This window comes from Pelobates fuscus, chromosome 7 (assembly GCF_036172605.1).
Source record: "Pelobates fuscus isolate aPelFus1 chromosome 7, aPelFus1.pri, whole genome shotgun sequence".
NCBI classification, from domain to species: domain Eukaryota; kingdom Metazoa; phylum Chordata; class Amphibia; order Anura; family Pelobatidae; genus Pelobates; species Pelobates fuscus.
In genome coordinates this window covers 32,640,258-32,659,285 of record NC_086323.1, presented here as the reverse complement: position 1 = coordinate 32,659,285, position 19,028 = coordinate 32,640,258, and the positions used below count along the sequence as shown (strand labels likewise).

Sequence of the window (19,028 nt, the reverse complement as noted above, 5' to 3'; positions counted from 1 at the left end):
CTCTAGTGGCAGTGAGTCAGATAACTACTAGAGGTGCTACCTACGTTCAGCGTCTCCGTGCTCCGCAAAATAGTTCCTGTTTTGTCTGGTATCTCATGATTGCTTTGGAATTTCAGTTATCTTTATAAAATAGTCAGAAGTGACATTGCTGCTTTAAAGTTAGCCTAACCCACTCGTAAAGAACCTCCAGCGCTCCAGATGTTGTGGACAACACATGCCCTGATGCTTTGCCAGCATGCTGCAAGCATTATGGGAGATGTAGTCTACAACATCTATAGTGATAAAGGTTGTCGGCTCTAGCATGTGCTGGTGCAAATGGGGGGAGAGGGGTTAAGGTAAAACACAGAATAACATACAAGAACTAAATATAAAATGTTCAGAATACTAGGATTTACCATTGTATCATTTGGGGTTTCCATATTAAAGTAAGCTAGAAGGAAAAATGCTTTTTAATTACTTGAATTTCAAAGGGGATATACCATCCAAGAATTAGAACTTCTATGGAAACAGTAAATAAACCTTAACAGGTGCACCTATAATTACTTTTTGATCTCTCCCATTGTATCACCAGAAAAATGCTCTCTGTGTACACATGCTGGCCTGGATGTTTATGCATTTCAGAGCCTTAACAACTGATCTGAGTCATTTAGTTTGTGTGCATTAGCTGTGTCTGTTGGTAAACACTTTGTTGCCACAAGCCTTGCTAAGTTTATTGTGACAACTCCTTTTAAACCTGCAGTCCTATGCCATGATGAATCTTTGCTGGAGCCAAATATATTGCTTCTCTATTATTATTATTATTATTATTATTATTACTATTATTATTGACATTTATATAGCGCCAACAGAATCCATAGCGCCTTACAATATTATAAGAGGGTAATTTAAATATAAATAGGACAATTACAAAAAAACTTACAGAAACAATGGTGTATTCCTTGCACACAGCGCTCATTAGCTGCCTCCATATAAACCGTGATCTGATGGGCTTTAAGTGACATGCTCGCATGAAGATTAGTGCTTGTAGATTTGTTATAGTTTAGGTCTAAAAGCGATTTATTGGAATTGCCTCAAAATTCCTAAATTACTTGGTGTTATTTTTAAATCCGTAAATATCACTAAGCCAACGCTATCCGCAGCACTATACAGTTATAGTAATTGACATAAATAATATTGGGAAAGACGAGGTGAAGATGGCGGTGCTCAAACATGCTTCCATTTCGGCAGCCAATCAGTCTGTCATATGCAGAGTAGTTCCCAGCTTTCCTCAGTGCAGGAAACCGGAGTTGTTCTCTATGTTGTCCAAATTGTATTTGTTAATTTTAATTAAATATATATTATTTTTTTTACACCGATCAAAAAACAAAAGGTCTGTAGACCGGTATAAGCATGCTCCCTGGTGCATAGACTCTTTCTGTGTTAATTTAGTTGGAGCCCAGGCTCCTGTGAAGATATTCCATAGCAAACATTGTGCTAGAATCTCAAGACAATTATTGTGCAAAAATAACTTTTCATATGTTGTGCCATATTTTTAAATATGCTACTTTGCGTCTCCATGCTCAGCATAGATACTTTCTTTCTGGAATTCATCTTGTATTGTAATGCATTATGTAAATAATGCTTTAAAAATATACCAAAACAAAAATTAAGGTCTTCAATACGTTTGTATTCCTAATGGTATAGTGTTCTTTTAATGTGTTGGTTGTTTACAAATAAATTTGGCTGGATTCTCTCTAATCAAATGCATTGTATAGTTTGAAAAGAATATTACACATCAAATAATAAGCTTTCAATACCACTCATTCTCCTCAGCAGAAACCGGGATGGGGCAAATGGAGATACAATTAAATCCGTGTGAGAGGCATATCGGCCCTGAAGTGCAATGAATGTCCACAGTATGTGAGCCGGTAGATGCCTAGTATCGTAGAAGTGTGATTCGAACAGTTTAAACATTTCATATAAGCTTGAAACAGTATGCACGGGTTCACTGATTTGAGTTGTTTGTTTTCTTTAGAAGTGTTTGTTTTCTTCTATATTTTTATTTAGAGTTTTAGAAACAGGAATGTTTGGGATTTTTTGTTTTGTTTAGTTTCTCTCTTTCCAGCAGGGATTTGTTGTGAGCTTAGTCCCCAATCACAGATCTACTTGTCACCATGTTATGGCTGGTATCTCCCTGTTCACAGCCTAGATTATGGCTGTGTGCAGCTATCTCTAGTGCAGGAACTGGTAACCACTATCTCCAGATCAACTGCAACAGCCATTGCACTCAGCCACCGGAAAATAGCAGCAGGAACCCTGTTCTCATTCAGCTGGCTTGCAAGGGTTAAAGTGCTACTGTTGACAGAGCTTAAATACCTTTACGTTCCGGGTTGAGTCGCTATTACGTCTTTTCAAACAGGTGGAACTACCTTTTTTATTTTTATTTTTTTTCCATTTGCTAGTTTCATTGTGGAATCTGTCAGCAATATTAGTGCGTAATGCATGCTCTTTATTAGTAAATGGAGTGACATTAAACAGTGGAGCTTCCCCAGGCTAGTGGTTAACACTCTGTGTTCTGCACACAGCTTATAACTCCGAAAAATCTAAAAGTTTACAAATAGCTCTCTGATTCTTCATATTTGTACTTAGAAAAACAAAGCAGAGGCAACAGGAATGAAGAGAAGAGTTACCTGATGAGAAATCAAGAGACATGGATCCCAAATTTAAAGGTGTCCAGTGACCCTAATCATTCAAATATGTTTATGTATTTTGATGCAGTTTATAGTGTCTATTGAAGCCATTCAATCAGTTTTCCACTACAGTGTGAATTTTCAAGAATTCAAAGTGAATTTCATATTTTTCAATAAAATAGTCAAATTGAAAACTTGGCCAAACTGAGATTTCAAAGAACCAGGACTGGTTTAATTTGAACTAAAACAAGTTACCTGTGCATTATCTCCAATTCCTAGTGGGGACCCAGGTAAGAGGGCAAACCAGATTGAGGTTAAATTTGCCGAGCAGAGGAAATGTTCCAGAAATATCTGCCCGATGGGAGTATCTTTCTTCAGATTGGTGATTGTGGCATACATTTGGCAATTCTGTTCTTAAATCTTCTCAGTTGGCTGTTTAATGATTAAACCATGACCGTGTAGAATTAGTTTGTCACGGCCAACCTTTGGTACTCTCACCGCTGCGGACTACATTTCCGATGATGCTGAACCAGCTGTTGTGGCAGAGTTTCTCACAATGCACAGGTAGCTCTAGTGGACATTTCACATGAGCATCTGACATACCAATTGTTAATCCTTGCTGTAATAGAGCCCTAAGCTTGGTAGCATTACTATGGCGTGTTTACATACACCCACGGCATATGAAACTGCCTTTGTTCACAAAATGTCAGGATTACTATAGCATTGAAAAACCTCTAAAAGCTGACTTCCAGGAAGCAAACATACTGCTTTTACACCAGATTTCATAAGTCGTATAATTTGAGAAAGCTGAGTGATCTAGAGGTGTAAAATCACTGATTTCAATATGAGTAAGGGGACAGCAAAATAAAATTCCTGTAATCTGCTAAACGTGAAGACTGTGGAAAGTTTTACCTTCCACTCTGTATATTCATTGTTTTTATTTACTTCTTTTTATTCATTCATTTTATTTTACCAATGTGTCGTAAAAACACTTGACTTGGTGCCAAGAAATGCTTTAAACTGGATAAAGCAAGGGTCTCTGAAAGCTTGTTCTCCCGAATTTTAGTCCAATAAAGTTATTATTACTGTGTTCTTCACTAGTAGATGTATACATCTACGAAGCATGATTTTCAGTATCGGTATACATGTGTGTGGGTGTCTTTTTATGAGTGACTGATTTTGAATGAGGCAATAGACAACCCATTAGGCAACCCTTCAATGTCATTTGCTTTTAGATTATCTTTAGAATAATTGTAGTTTATTTTTGCATGCTGTTTTGGATTCCTGCGTTTTATTGACGGGGTCTTTGTGTGGATCCTGTTGAGTTTAGCAGGTTCACAAGCGTGCACATCTCACACGCCTCCTTCTTCAGGACATAACCATCCTTATTAACAAAGTAGTTTGTTTATCTGAATAATTGACAGAAACCTGTATTTTGTACGCTTTGTGACAGTCAGAATACCAGTAGCATGTGCCAGATATGTTTTACATTCCAATATGGCCATACTTCATATGTGCAATTTGAAGTAATACAAATATATGAAATGTTTGCAAATTTGTTGCCCATCCTAACACACCCATGCACACGTTTCTGATCTCTTCTGTAACATATAAGAATATCCTTGCTTTGAAACTTTTCCCAAGTGAGACACTGTATAATGTTGACAAATAATAAACTTATGTAAAATATATACTTTTGTGTGTGTGTGTATGTTTGAAAAGTATCGTGGGAAACGTAGCACCACTGTCAGGGCAGAGATACTCATTGATTATCTAAACCTGTTTATACTATGGTTCTTTACTGATTTATAGTTCTAGAATCAAACTATTTAAGGGTTTTAGTTGCCTTGGCCACAATAACACTGTGTCACTATATGCTGCTTCTCAATGGTGCCTGGTGTGTGTAGTTGCTTGCCTTAACCCCTCTTTTTGATCAATTTAGAATGTGAAGTGCCTTTTGCTGCCGTGTGACCGTTCGTTCTGCTTTCGGTGTATTGCTAAAGCAGCAGTGATTCTAGCAGGATCGTGGCATAGCCAGGGCTTTCATCCAAAACAATGCTCTGACTGCTTCATATGCAAGTCCTTTCCAGCACTGGTTTTATACGATTAGGAACATAGGGGGCATGTAGCCTAGTGTACGAACATGCCATGTTGGTTTCCGTAACATTCTATATTTTTACCTTACATTCTATTCCAATAAAGGCTAAACTTGCATTGTGTTTTTACTGAAAACACATTTCCCTTGATGCTCTTCATACATTGGGACAAACAGTACCAAGATTTGTGGTATATCACACTGATAAATGGGGAAGCATTACTGCCTCATTGAGTCAATGAAGTGTTTATATACCATGAGCACACACAGCATCTGTGCTGAGACTGTGCACAGAATGGCTCAAAATGTTGTGCACTCTGCGTAAAGTGGTGTTTGTGTACGCACGGAGCGCATGTATTGAGATTAAAGGAGACAGACTTGTGCATGGAGGGTCCGTTTGATGTATGTAAGTGTGATGTGTACATTTTTTTACAGTGCCGGTTTCTGTTAATGTATCTTACAATTCTGTGTCTAATTTACTGAAAATGCAAGTTATTTTGCATGACAAAAAATATTATTCCGTATACCTGATATTTTACATCAATCCTGTATCTCTCTAGAAGGGTTTAGTGTAGATTTTGCAGGTGATGCACAATATGAGGTGGGAGTTTATTTTAATGCATGCCTTCTCCTCTGTAATGCTCGTAGAAACATGCTTTCCTCTCTTTTGTCCTCAGAATTCACCAAAGATGTCTGCCAAAACTACCAGCACGAATAACATCGCTCAGGCACGGCGAACTGTTCAGCAACTTAAAGTGGAGGCCTCTATAGAAAGAATAAAGGTAAACTGGACTCTTCTAACAGGAGAGGCTGTTGCAGAACTAAAACTGCCATCTCTAGCATGTAAGCTCATCGAGCAGGGCCCTCAACCCCCTCTGTTCCTGTACGTCCAGTGGTCTGATCTAAATTATGTGTCTGTTAGTCCACCCATTGTACAGCGCTACGGAATTTGTTGGCGCTATATAAATAATAAAATTATAATAATATTTAGGTATCAGCTGTAATGCAAAGCATCATGGGAGTTGTATTTCTGCAACACATGGATATCTTCTTCGTGGCCACTCTTGTTTTATAGCAGGAATCGCAAATGCGGCCAGCCCCTTCTGATGTTGGTGAACTATAATTATCAGAATTCTTTGTATGGCCATAAATCGTGGGCTTTGTAATTCGTCAACATCTAGAGGACAAGTGTTTGAGATGCCTGCTCTATAGGAACAGAACTGATATAGGTTTTGTATATAGTTTTAAAAACGCCTGTTTGTGTGGATATGGTTTAAAAGAAGGCTGATGTACACAACCCAGTCACTTCCTTTATTAGATGTAATGTTGAAGCATATCTGTTATTAATCGTTTTGTTTAATCTTCTTTTTTTTTTTTCTCATTTTAGGTTTCCAAAGCATCAGCTGATCTAATGCGCTATTGCGATGAACATGCCAAGAATGACCCCCTGCTTGTGGGAATCCCTGCTTCAGAAAACCCTTTCAAGGATAAAAAGCCGTGCATTATATTGTAGGGGCCCCTACTAGCGAACACCTTCTCTCCAATCTCCCTCCATCAGATCCTTACTACGATTATTTCAAGGGTTTCTGCTTTCCACTAAAGAGAAAAAAAGGAAAAAATTTAGGGAAAAAAAACAAACTTTTAATCTGTAACAATGATTCTTTTTCTATTTTATTTTCTTTATAACTTTCTTACTCATGGGAACAGTCTTTTTATTACTTATGAAAAAAAGATACTAAGGTATTGAGGATGTTATATGTATTATTATTTTTTAATGTGCAGTGTCTACTCATCCAGTCAAAGTATTTTTAGTGAAAATCAAGACCAAAGTTGCCTCTCCTTGGCCTCCAAGCATGGCATTGTTAGTGCAATTAGAAAACCCGTACCCCAATTTAATGATCCATTGTCTCCCCCAATGCCCTTCATAATTCATTCCAGACCGATTTGGCCCTGTAGGTTTTATTGTACATATTTTTCTCTATTAACCAGTGTTGGGGCCATATATCGCTGAATAACACTACAGGTCGCCTTGTAAGCCACGGCCAGAATTTTGATTGAGCTGTCCTAATCTCACGCAGCGATACAGGATTGTGTAACACCTTTGCACTACAAACTCACATCACATATTACATGGCAACATATGGCACATCTCTATGGCACTTGTCTTTCCTAACCCATATTGCACATTCTGTATATTACTCTTGGGCTAGACAAAACCCACAGGATGGTGTCTGGCCATTGATGTAACTCCAGACTACAACTGAAACAAGGACCATCCCAGAGGTTTTATTTTGTGGGTTTTGAGGTAAAATCAGATCAGGCTGTGTTTTGGTCAAGGAGCCTATCCCTAAGGTCCGAGGATATTCCAGTGCAGATGGAATGTAGCCTAGTCATCAGGCTTTTTAAACACCATAGGCCCAGACTATAAGAGTTGTTGGCATCCATATACACGATTCTGACATTCCCTGATCTATAACTGTATAAACGTTATGGTACAAATTTCCACTTAATGACCAAGCAGTGTAATTCATCTTCTAATGTGCTTGGACTTAAGGTCTCAGCAGATGAGTAGTTTTCCTGTAAGCTATATATTGGGGATAGCAGGCAAATGGCTCTACTACAAGCTGTATATTGGGTATAGCAGACAGATAGCCCTACTACAAGCTGTATATTGGGTATAGCAGACAGATAGCCCTACTACAAGCTGTATATTGGGGATAGCAGACAGATAGCCCTACTACAAGCTGTATATTGGGTATAGCAGGCGGGTGGCTCTACTACAAGCTGTATATTGAGTATAGCAGACAGCCCTACTACAAGCTGTATATTGGGTATAGCAGACAGCCCTACTACAAGCTGTATATTGGGTATAGCAGACAGATAGCCCTACAACAAGCTGTATATTGGGGATAGCAGGCGGGTGGCTCTACTACAAGCTGTATATTGGGTATAGCAGACAGATAGCCCTACTACAAGCTGTATATTGGGTATAGCAGACAGATAGCCCTACTACAAGCTGTATATTGGGTATAGCAGACAGCCCTACTACAAGCTGTATATTGGGTATAGCAGACAGCCCTACTACAAGCTGTATATTGGGTATAGCAGACAGCCCTACTACAAGCTGTATATTTGGGGATAGCAGGCGGGTGGCTCTACTACAAGCTGTATATTGGGGATAGCAGGCGGGTGGCTCTACTACAAGCTGTATATTGGGTATAGCAGACAGCCCTACTACAAGCTGTATATTGGGTATAGCAGGCGGGTGGCTCTACTACAAGCTGTATATTGAGTATAGCAGACAGCCCTACTACAAGCTGTATATTGGGTATAGCAGACAGATAGCCCTACAACAAGCTGTATATTGGGGATAGCAGACAGATAGCCCTACAACAAGCTGTATATTGGGGATAGCAGGCGGGTGGCTCTACTACAAGCTGTATATTGGGTATAGCAGACAGCCCTACTACAAGCTGTATATTGGGGATAGCAGACAGATAGCCCTACTACAAGCTGTATATTTGGGGATAGCAGGCGGGTGGCTCTACTACAAGCTGTATATTGGGGATAGCAGGCAAATGGCTCTACTACAAGCTGTATATTGGGGATAGCCCTACTACAAGCTGTATATTGGGTATAGCAGGCAAATGGCTTTACTACAAGCTGTATATTGGGTATAGCAGGCGGGTAGCCCTACTACAAGCTGTATATTGGGTATAGCAGGCGGGTAGCCCTACTACAAGCTGTATATTGGGTATAGCAGGCGGGTAGCCCTACTACAAGCTGTATATTGGGTATAGCAGGCGGGTAGCCCTACTACAAGTTGTATATTGGGTATAGCAGGCGGGTAGCCCTACTACAAGTTGTATATTGGGTATAGCAGGCGGGTAGCCCTACTACAAGCTGTATATTGGGTATAGCAGGCGGGTAGCTCTTCTGAAAGCTGTGTAGCAGACTGGTAGCTCCCCTGAAAGCTGTGTATTGACTACCCCTTGATTATAGTATTCTTGAATAAATGAAGTATTTTTAATGAATATTGCCTAAAGAGACCAGCAACACTTAACAATTACTTGTCCTCAAACAAAATACTAAGTTTGATGGAATTGATTTTAAGATTGTTATGCATGATCTGTGATGTATTTGTTTTCCGTCCAAAACTTGCCATTCCAAACCACTTTTGAACATGTTTGTAAAGTTTTGTTCTCTGGATGTAACATTGTCCTTTGTTTTGTGACCAGAGTCGCTGTCATGCAGTCTGTGGCAGAACTTGGTTTTGTGATTTTTGCACCAAAGAAATCTGATTTGCTTGATTTTATTAATGTTTTACATTTTGTTCTGCACTCCTAGTGTAAGTCAATGAGAGGATACTGCTGGTGATTTAATAATTTCTAGATAAATCGAATTGATTTTTGTATTTTTTTTTTTGTCCTGTATAAAGAGAAACCAATAAATCAGGCCTGCCGTTTGTAACGAGGTATTCAAAGGATATCTCCCATGTAGTTTCTGTATACACTCTTTATACATAAAACATGTACTTTGCATCCATATAGGTAGTTCCAGAACACATACCATACACTTTTTAAATCAGTGTGTTTCGGACATGCCCAAGCAGATATTTTTTGTAGTTAAATTGGTGAGGAGTTTGGGTCTGCTTCCCCGCATCTTGAATGTAAGATCACTTACGTTTTTAACGAATGCCAAGTTTAGTCCTTTAGTGTGATAGTCTAGTGACTAGTCCGGTTTCAAAGGCCCCTTAAATTAACTTGTAAACTCTCAGCAACCCTAATTTTGAGATCCTTTTGGGGGGGGGGGGGGGGGGAATAAAACAAACAGTAGACTAGTCACTTCACAGAAAGGAAAATGTGTTATTTGTGGAATGAACATAGAACATTCTATGTTGAGTTATTTGTCATTCTATGTTGAGACTGTGAGATTCACATTCTGTTTGTATTGGGGTTTGTTAGTTTTTTGTTTGTTTTTTTTTAACCCCTTAAGGTGTGACATGTGTGACATGTCATGAGTCCCTTTTATTCCAGAAGTTTGGTCCTTAAGGGGTTAAGTAAAGGATCCTGATTTTATGTAGTTGTAGACCTCTTGAATTTTGAAACCTGCCAAGAAAACCTTTTCAGAATTTAAAGTTTTGGCAATAAATTTCTCTGCTCGAATACTGTTAAACCGCGTTTACGAGGAAACCTGGTGCTTTGACACAATGCCATATTTTTTTTCCAATGATATCCCCTGTCTGTGATCCAAGCGTCATTCAAATTTTATTTTTTATTTGTAAAAACTGAGGGGGGAAATGTTTATACTTCATATCAATTACTGAACAGTAGTATTTTATAAAAAATAGCAAAATAATGTCACTGGGCTGTACATTTTTCCAGTAAGTGGCTTTTCAAAACTCCTATTTGCTAGGTGTTATTTTGAATACCATGATATTTTTTGCATACACTCCTCATGTGCCATAGCGAGGTTGCGCTTGGTCTCTGAACTTCATTGCATATCCAGCTGTCAAAGTGTTAATGTACTCCAGTCGGCATGTTTGGATGCAATAGAAACTAAAATTGTCTTTGTCGTTATAACCAGGACCTCTTGCTTCCTTTGTACTAGAGTCAACTAGTTCCGTTGCAAAGGCCGGGTTTGTAAAAGACTGCAGCCGCGTCATTATCCGTATTGTAATTACTAGTGTTACTGTCAAAATTGGCTGGCCAAAAAAAGGCACTTTGCACGCTTTGTAACCTCATAAATAATCCCACAAACCAGTAAACTGCATAACTTGGGATCAAACCATTAAACCTCATAAAAGCAGTACTACTCCAACAGATCAATGGATAACTGAGGATCTAAAGGCACTGTTTCTGTAGATAAGGGTTTCATGCCGCTGTTTAAATTCAGTGAGAGGGTTGATTATATGGGTAGTTATCTCCACTTGCTTTCCCATGTGATAGCTTCAATAAACTTCTTCTTTGTGGATATCCTGCTTGTTGGCATTGCACCTTCATGCATACTTGTAGTGTACGGTTCTGGAGATAGGATCTATCCCTATTTTGTGCTAGAATGAGGGGCAAGGGGGAGGTGTTGGTTGTAGGCTGGTGTCTGGATTTTCAGTGATTAACTGTTATTCCCAGTAATTCAGGAAAAAGTTTGTAGAGGGGTTTTTTTGGGGTGTATTTATGTAGTATTGGATAATCTTGAGGAATTGGTTATTTTATGTCACCAGGAAGCGCAACGAGAATCCCACATGAGCAATGCCACTTGCTGTACAGTCACGTGGACACTAATTAACTGTACTCACTGGAAGTAGCAAGGCTTGGCTTAAACCCCTGCCTGGAGTGCCAAGGGGGAAAGCAATGCATTTTTGCAGTCCTCCCCTCTGGGGGGCACAAAGGTTTAAGATTGTTGTGTGCCAAATGGTACCTGCCACTTGCACAATGTGCCACCCGACAGACTAATGCATATTGTTAGCCTGATCCCAGTGTGCATTAGACCCGTGCCTGGGGATAGTGTGAATTGATGTACTCACTCTCCTTTTGCACTGTAACACCGTACGCTCCGTAACACGCAACACTTATTCCACAGTAAGATTTCAAAATCTGATAACCTCGTTTAAAGAAATCATGTAAAAGGGAAGTTGTACCAAAATCATGCAAAATCATTGGGGCTTTAATTGTCTTTATAATACGTGTGTGGTGTTTCCTACCACCAATGTCTGAGTGCATGCAGTTTGCTACGTTGGGTTGTTTTGAAATCTGCAAACATATACCTGCAAAATCAGACTCCTTTATTTGTTTTTATTACCAGACCTTGTTTGGAACTCTTCTAACATTGAGCAAATTTATCTCAAAGTAGATTCACATGTTGTGATATCAATCTGTTTTTTACGGAGGTTTGAGAAACACACAGGCAACCATGGCTGTAGTCTGCTAAATAAGCGATATGCCTGTTCCTTGTGATGTGCATTACTGACGTTTAGTAATGATCAGATGAATGATACTGCATTGCAAATATCAGGAATGGTGTCTGGAAACACTTAACCGTCTATAAGTGATTTAACAGATTTTAACCCATTACAAGACTGCTTTGGCAACAGGAGCCATCATAATTACACAGAGGTTTGCCCAATCATGGTTCTGATGGGATTACAATTATTTCCTTGCAATGCCCATAAGTACCTAAGGGTTTTATTCCCTTAACAGGGAGCTGTTGGGGAGTTGACAACCAACTTGAGCTGTTTTGTTTTTGTTTCTCCACCCCTCCTCCCGCTTTGTAGAGTCTTGGTCTAAATTTGATCATTTGGAAACTGTAACTCTCTGCTTAGTAATTACTGCTTGATATGGCAGTCCAGTAGTATAGTATTGGATTGGCTCCTTCTCAGCCTATCATATTGTCTATATATGAGTTATCATCTGTCTTAAAAAAATAAATAAATCTAAATAAAATTCTTATTACTAGGTTCCATTTTTATAGTATAATCATTAAATTGTATATATGTCTTTTAACATAATGCCATTTTAACTACCATAGTGGTTTCAATGTCACGTATTAAACTTTTGTTGAAACGTTGAATGTTCTTTTCTAAATACGAATGTGTTACTTTACCCTGACTGTCTGAAAAAGTGTAAAAAGATGGATTTAAAGCCAACAGTATTCGGAGTTGTTGGTAATGGGGTGCAGTGGTAATATAGTGGTCACCCCCATTAAAGTTTAAGGAAACATCCTGTTCTATCCATTACATTTAGCAAGTATTTTTGGAGTAACTATATAAATCTGCTGATCTTCTAGAGACCATTTGGGTGTTTTTTGTTTTTATTCTGCAACTATTTTTGTAATCTATATTTTTCTAAACTGACAATTTCGCAAACTTAAAAAAAATTAAAAAAAAATAATGGGATTTTTATCTTGCATATTTTGTCTCTTCTGATGCTTAACCCTTTACATGCTCCACAAACCTGCTATGAACTGTAAAGTAAGAGTTTGACGAGAAATAACCACTTTGGTTGCTCTAGTTGCTGTGGACTATGGTTGAACGAGCATCATGGGAGCTGTAGTCTGCAGTAGCTGGAGTGCTGGAAGTCCCCTATGCTTGCTTATTTTTCTTGCCAGAAAAGTTGTGCATAGGGTAGCTGTACATTGCTTACCACTCTGGTGCTTAATGGGTTAAACAGTCTATTTTTCTTTGCCAAACCAAGGGGTGTTTTCACGTGATACTACGATGAACTGATATGACTTGCAAAATCTAGGCCAAGCTATCAAAACTGAAAGTTTGGGGTTTTTTTGTTTGTTTTTTTAACCTAAATTTTGCAAGCCTGTTTTCCACTCACTGTTAAGTGAAAACACCCCTAGAATCACACTGAATTAGGCTTTTAAAAAGGGTCTTGGTTTAACCACTTCATTGCTGTTGGATGTGTGTGTCACTCAGACCTATCAGCGGTGATTATAAAATATATGTGAAATATTCCTGCATTGTGGGTGATATATGTTTGGGTATTTTATTTTTTTTTGTATGATTTTGTCAGTGTATGTTTTTGTTAACCGGATTAAGCAATGTTCAGGCTTAAAAGAAAAACCAGCAGATCATCCTAGATTGTGAATCTGTAAAACGTTTTATCATGCAAATACATTGATGTTGTAGCCATTTACAATGTGTCTGGTTTTCATTTATTGTGTGTGTTTGGAGTTTGTTTTTTTAATTGGTCAGTAATGTGGTGAATAGTAGATCGCACATGACAGAGGGTTTAATACAGTAAACAGATCTGGCTATCTTTCATTGAATCCCATATCCAGAAAGGTCACTATGTGCATTTATCATACTTTTGTTTAGAGCCCTGTTCATATCTCCCATTCCCTTTTTACAGATAGATTTATAGATAGATCGAGATCTCTCTCTCCCCTAGTTCTTGTACTACCCACTTACCTTTACCTGTGTTCATGTAGTAGCCTTTTCCCAATCTCCTGTAGCACTCTGCCTCCCCAACTTCTGTATTACCCCCAACCACCAGTTACCCTCTTACCTGTACTCTTTTTTTTTTTTTTTTTTTTTTTTTTTATATCTACCCCAGTTCTGTCCCTCATCCCATACATATATTGATTTCCAAATCCCCAACAGTTGCTTTGTGAATCTTCCAAACACCCACTGCTCTTGTGAGTACTCACTTTCTGTTCCTGGGGGGAAGAAAACCTCTACCCCCTTCTCTAGACTCCTGTGATTCCATCCTGCCCATTCGTATAATAGGAGTAATGTGAAAGTGTCTGAGAGCTGGGTTAGGCACATGGATCTGAGACAGACATAGTAACATCCCCATGCTTGAAAACACATGAGCCACCTTCATATTAAAGTACATACTGTACTTATCAGTATTGGTATACACACAGTACGCTGCCCTATATTGCCCTGTGTGTAGCATTCATCTAAATTACATAATGGCTCAGACATGCGTCTGTATTACTAGGAAAGAAAAAAACGTTTTCAAGAAACCTACAAGTTCTCAAGTTTTAGAATGTTTGATTGTATCACATAACATCACAGCTTCTCTGTAATAAACTCCGTGATGAGTATAACAGAGCTCTTTGACAATAAACTCCCAGTTAGGTAAGTCACAGAGCTCCACATAAAACAACTCACTGTGAGTCTGTGTATAGTTATCACAGAGCTCCACAAAAACAGAACTCTAATGTGCAGTGTGCATGAGCATTCTAAAACTCAATGGCAAGAAAATCCACTAGAACACATGGTGTATGAATGAATCACAGTGCTCCAAAACAACAACACAATGTATGGTGTGTGTATAGGAGTATGCCAAATTCCACAACAATTACACTCATTTAATAACAACTCCACCACAGTAGCACACGCTAATGTAGAGTGAGGACGAGTAGATTACAAATAAGTTTTAGGATTATTGTACTCTGGTATTTTTCATTTGTGTAAATGCTTGCACGGTTTGTGAAGTCACCTTAAAAAAAATAATCCTGAAAATTCTCATGGCAAAAGTGTCCTTTACCATGAGAATTTCCGGAGGTATGATATATGGCTTCTCATGACTTTAATACGAATAAATGCTACTCATGCAACTACTAGGGTCCACAGAGTGGGTGTTCTTCCTGTATTTTCCTGCCAAACTAGTATTTCAGCATTTTGAGTTTCTAATTCCCGCCTCTTGGCCACCCTGTATAAGTTACTATGACAATTTCCAGTATCCTATTCTCTCCTCGCCCTCCCCTGAAGTCACAAAACTCATGACCGTTACGCCATAAAACTAAGAAAAACTAAAGTTTATAAAAGCCCGAATTCCCATTCTGTCAGTTGTGATGAGCCTTCATATTCTCTTTTTTATAAAGTTTCTGGGCGAGATCAATCCGAAATGGCAGCCAGATAATCAAACTTTATCAAAATAAGCCATCGATATTAATTCCTAAAGCACCTGCATTCAAGGACCATTATAGGCAACCAGACCACTTCAGCTTAATGAAGTGGTCTGGGTGCCAGGTCCATCTAGGATTAACCCTGCCTGCTGTAAACATAGCAGTTCCAGAGAAACTGCTATGTTTACATATGGATTAATCCAGCCTCTAGTGGCCGTCTCATTGACAGCCGCTAGAGGTGCTTCCGCGCTTCTCACTGTGATTTTCATAGTGAGAAGACGCCAGCATCCATAGGAAAGCATTGAGAATGCTTTCCTATGGACTGAATGAATGTGCGCGCGGCTCGTGCCACGCATGCGCATTCAGCCGTTGACAGGGAAAGGAGGCGGAGAGTCCCCACCGCTGAGGGAGCCCAGCGGTGGAGAAAAGGTATGTGTTTAACCCCTTCCTCACCCTAGAGCCTGGCGGAGGGGGGACCTAGAGACCCTATAGTGCCAGGAAAACAGGTATGTTTTCCTGGCACTATAGTGGTCCTTTCACTTCAGTTTATGTGCAGCTCACACACCCCTCGCTGAATGAAAACCCATTCTGAACGCTATTAAAATTTGAGCGATAATAATCCTACTTCAGCATCCTCAGGCATTAATAGCACCATATTGTATACCTATAAAAAAAAAAAATGTGCAGTCTAACCCGGTCATGATACTGTTTTCTTCACTATGTCTGTTACTGCTATTGTGGCACTGCAGTCTTGTATGTAATCTTTTTTTTTTTTTATATATATATATAATCTTTATTGTAAAGGTTTACCATTTCTTTTCTCCATTTTTTTTTCAATACAGAAAGACAATACAATACGTTACATTACAGTACAATACATTACAGTAATTACAAAGAAAGAAAAAAAGAATAAACAATACTTAAACTTACAGAATTACATTGACAAGACATTGCAGCGAGAGAGAGGGGAAAAAAAACATATCGGGTGAGAGTATATATCTTATCATCTATACTGTCCAAAGTATATACAATCAACCATATTTTAGCTTTTACTTTTAGTTTGTTTAGAAACCAACTTTAATAAACCAAGTGTTTATTAGGAGCTCTATTTATTTATCAACTCCCAACATTTCTCCCAAACAGTTGTTTTTCTACTTAGTTTTTGTGTACTCAACATGAGTTCCATTTTTATTTGAAACTCAAGCTGAGCTTTAACTTGATCCCAGAGTACGTCTCTATCAATTTTCCATCCTCTTGCGATTACAATTTTAACTGCTAAAAAAAAAGATGAATAAGGATGATTTTTAAATCCTGTGCCATTACTGGCCAATTTAAATGTAGTAGGACGACTTCTGGAGAGAGCATCAGATTGAGATTCAAATCTAGGGGCACAAACCTTTGTATGTTACACCACAGATTGTTCAATTTACTGCACTCCCACCAAATATGTTTAAAAGTACCTGTAGCTATACCACATCTCCAACATAGGTGACTTATTGAGGGGTACATTTTATTTAATTTATCTGGTACTAAGTACCATCTGTTTAGGACCTTAAAGTGAGTTTCTAATAGATTTAACGAATGATTGTTCTTTGAAACTGCGGCCCAGCGGTGGAGAAAAGTTATGTGTTTAACCCCTTCCTCACCCTAGAGCCTGGCGGAGGGGGGACCTAGAGACCCTATAGTGCCAGGAAAACAAGTATGTTTTCCTGGCACTATAGTGGTCCTTTCACTTCAGTTTATGTGCAGCTCACACACCCCTCGCTGAATGAAAACCCATTCTGAATGCTATTAAAATTTGAGCAATAATAATCCTACTTCGGCATCCTCAGGCATTAATAGCACCATATTGTATACCTATAAAAAAAAAAAATGTGCAGTCTAACCCGGTCATGATACTGTTTTCTTCACTATGTCTGTTACTGCTATCGTGGCACTGCAGTCTTGTATGTAATCTTTATTGCACACATTTTTTTTTTTAAATAAAAATTTTGAGCAGTAAACTGTTGTAGCTTAAAGAGACACTGTAGAGGCACCCAGTCCACTTCAGCTCCTTGAAGTGGCCTGGGTGCAATGTGCCATAACCTCTAACCCTAAACAGGTAAATATTGCAGTTTTTTTTTATTTATTTATTAACGGCAATAATTACCTGCTAGGGTTAACTTTCTCTAGTGGCTGTGTACCAGACAGCCAATAAAGGGACTTACGGTCAACTAAATGACGCTGGATTTCCTCGCACTATGCATGAGGACTTCCAGTGTCATCGGAATCCCCTAATGCACGTGCATTAGGTCTTCCCCGCCACGGAGGAGCGTGGGCTGAGCGACGTCGGGGCTGGACCCAGGTAAGTGAGAAAAAAATGGGGAAGCTATAGTGCCAGCAAAATGAGTTTGTTTTCCTGGCACTATAGATTCCCTTTAAGGAAATGTATTTGACCAATTATGTAAATGTGCTTGTTTTAAAAGGGCCCTTTCCACCTACCATCTGTCATAAATGTTCTGTTTGAAAAAGGCCTTTTATTCTATTGCACAGCACTGCTGACTATGTTGGCGCTATGTAATGTAAATATTTAGCAAATGACAATGTAATCCGTTTAGACAAGGCAAAACACTCAAAGAGGAGAAATCGAAACATTCGGCTGCTGAGTGCCAGGACATGACTTGTAACAATGATTGACGGGAAGCCCAGATGGAGTCACCCAGTTGCAGGTTGAAGTAGTGTGGGATTTTACATTTAAGACAAAATACATATTTCTTAATTATTGGGATAAGATTTTTTTTTAGACCGTTCAAAAAGGACAAGCAAGATTTTCACGATATTTCCACTACTTCAGTGTTATATTCACTATAGCAAGGGCAGGCAAGCATTGGCAGATGTAGTACACAACAGTCGGAGTGCTGAAAGTTGCCTACCACTATCCTGAAGAAATAAAAAAATTTCTGTTGGAATTATTTTCCAGAATAAGTTTCTTCTGTCAGTCAATTCCTTGGCATTGACTGACAAGGGGGGAAGCACAAAAAAGACCACCAACAGAAGGGCCCTCTCCTCTTCCTGAGAAGCGTAGGACGGCCAGGTGGTGGGTGTTAAGCGAAGAGTAACACCCATGAAGCCGCACTGGAACATGGTAAAAGGGAGTACATTTTCATTTAATTCACCATATTCCTTTGTGACATATGGTGTATTCAATGCATATGGGAGTGATTTCAGGCAATTTTTTTTTTTTTTTTTTTTTAAATATATAAAAACAGGTTCAATTTAAAGTGTCTATTTAGTCACCAGAACAACATGTTGAAATGCTTCTGGGGTCAACAAACCGGTCTCTGCAGACTTTTTAATGTAATCACCACCAGGTTTTACTTTGCTGGCTAGTAACACCTCTAGTGACAGTCACTCGGACTGCCATTAGAGTTGCTTCCTGTGTCAGTACTGCACAGTATGCAACACTGGTGGTTAGAGTCTCCATGCTCTGCATGGAGGCACTGAACATTCCCTATAGAGATGCATTGATGCACTGCATCTCTAGGAGATTTTGATTGGCACAACACAGCATTTTGCCAGACATGCTCAGTACCCTCCCACTGCTCTCTTACAGGAAAAGATTGGATTTGCTGCATTCATCAGGTTTGATCTTAGTCATGGAGGAGGAGCACGCTGCAGCATGGGAGAAAAGGAGTTTAAAAACCCCTTTTTACCGCTCTACCAGGTGAGCCAGAGACCTAAATAGTGGTTTTAACACTGTTGGGAATAAGTGTTTGTGTTCCTTTAAGATATGTTGTTCTACACAGGAAGTTTCAAACAGATTCCTCCAGCCCAAAAAAAACCCAAACACACACAGAAACCGCAAATACTTTAAATAGTTTATTCAAGAGTTCATTTTAAATAGAACATGGAATTTCATCCAT

At 38.9% G+C, this 19,028-nt stretch overlaps 1 protein-coding gene across 3 annotated transcripts in view; it reads left to right on the top strand.

Moving 5' to 3' along the window:
- Positions 1–7,822, top strand: part of GNG12 (G protein subunit gamma 12) — an 89,775-nt gene extending 81,953 nt beyond the window's left edge. For 2 of the 3 annotated variants that reach the window (XM_063427902.1, XM_063427903.1), the window contains 2 exons: positions 5,442–5,546; positions 6,152–7,822. In XM_063427902.1, the coding sequence (XP_063283972.1) occupies positions 5,454–5,546; positions 6,152–6,277 (219 nt within the window). In that variant the 5' untranslated portion in view covers positions 5,442–5,453 and the 3' untranslated portion in view covers positions 6,278–7,822. The remainder of the gene's footprint in view (positions 1–5,441; positions 5,547–6,151) is intronic. The other variant, XM_063427901.1, reaches the window with a different exon arrangement.
- The last annotated feature ends 11,206 nt before the right edge of the window (positions 7,823–19,028 follow it).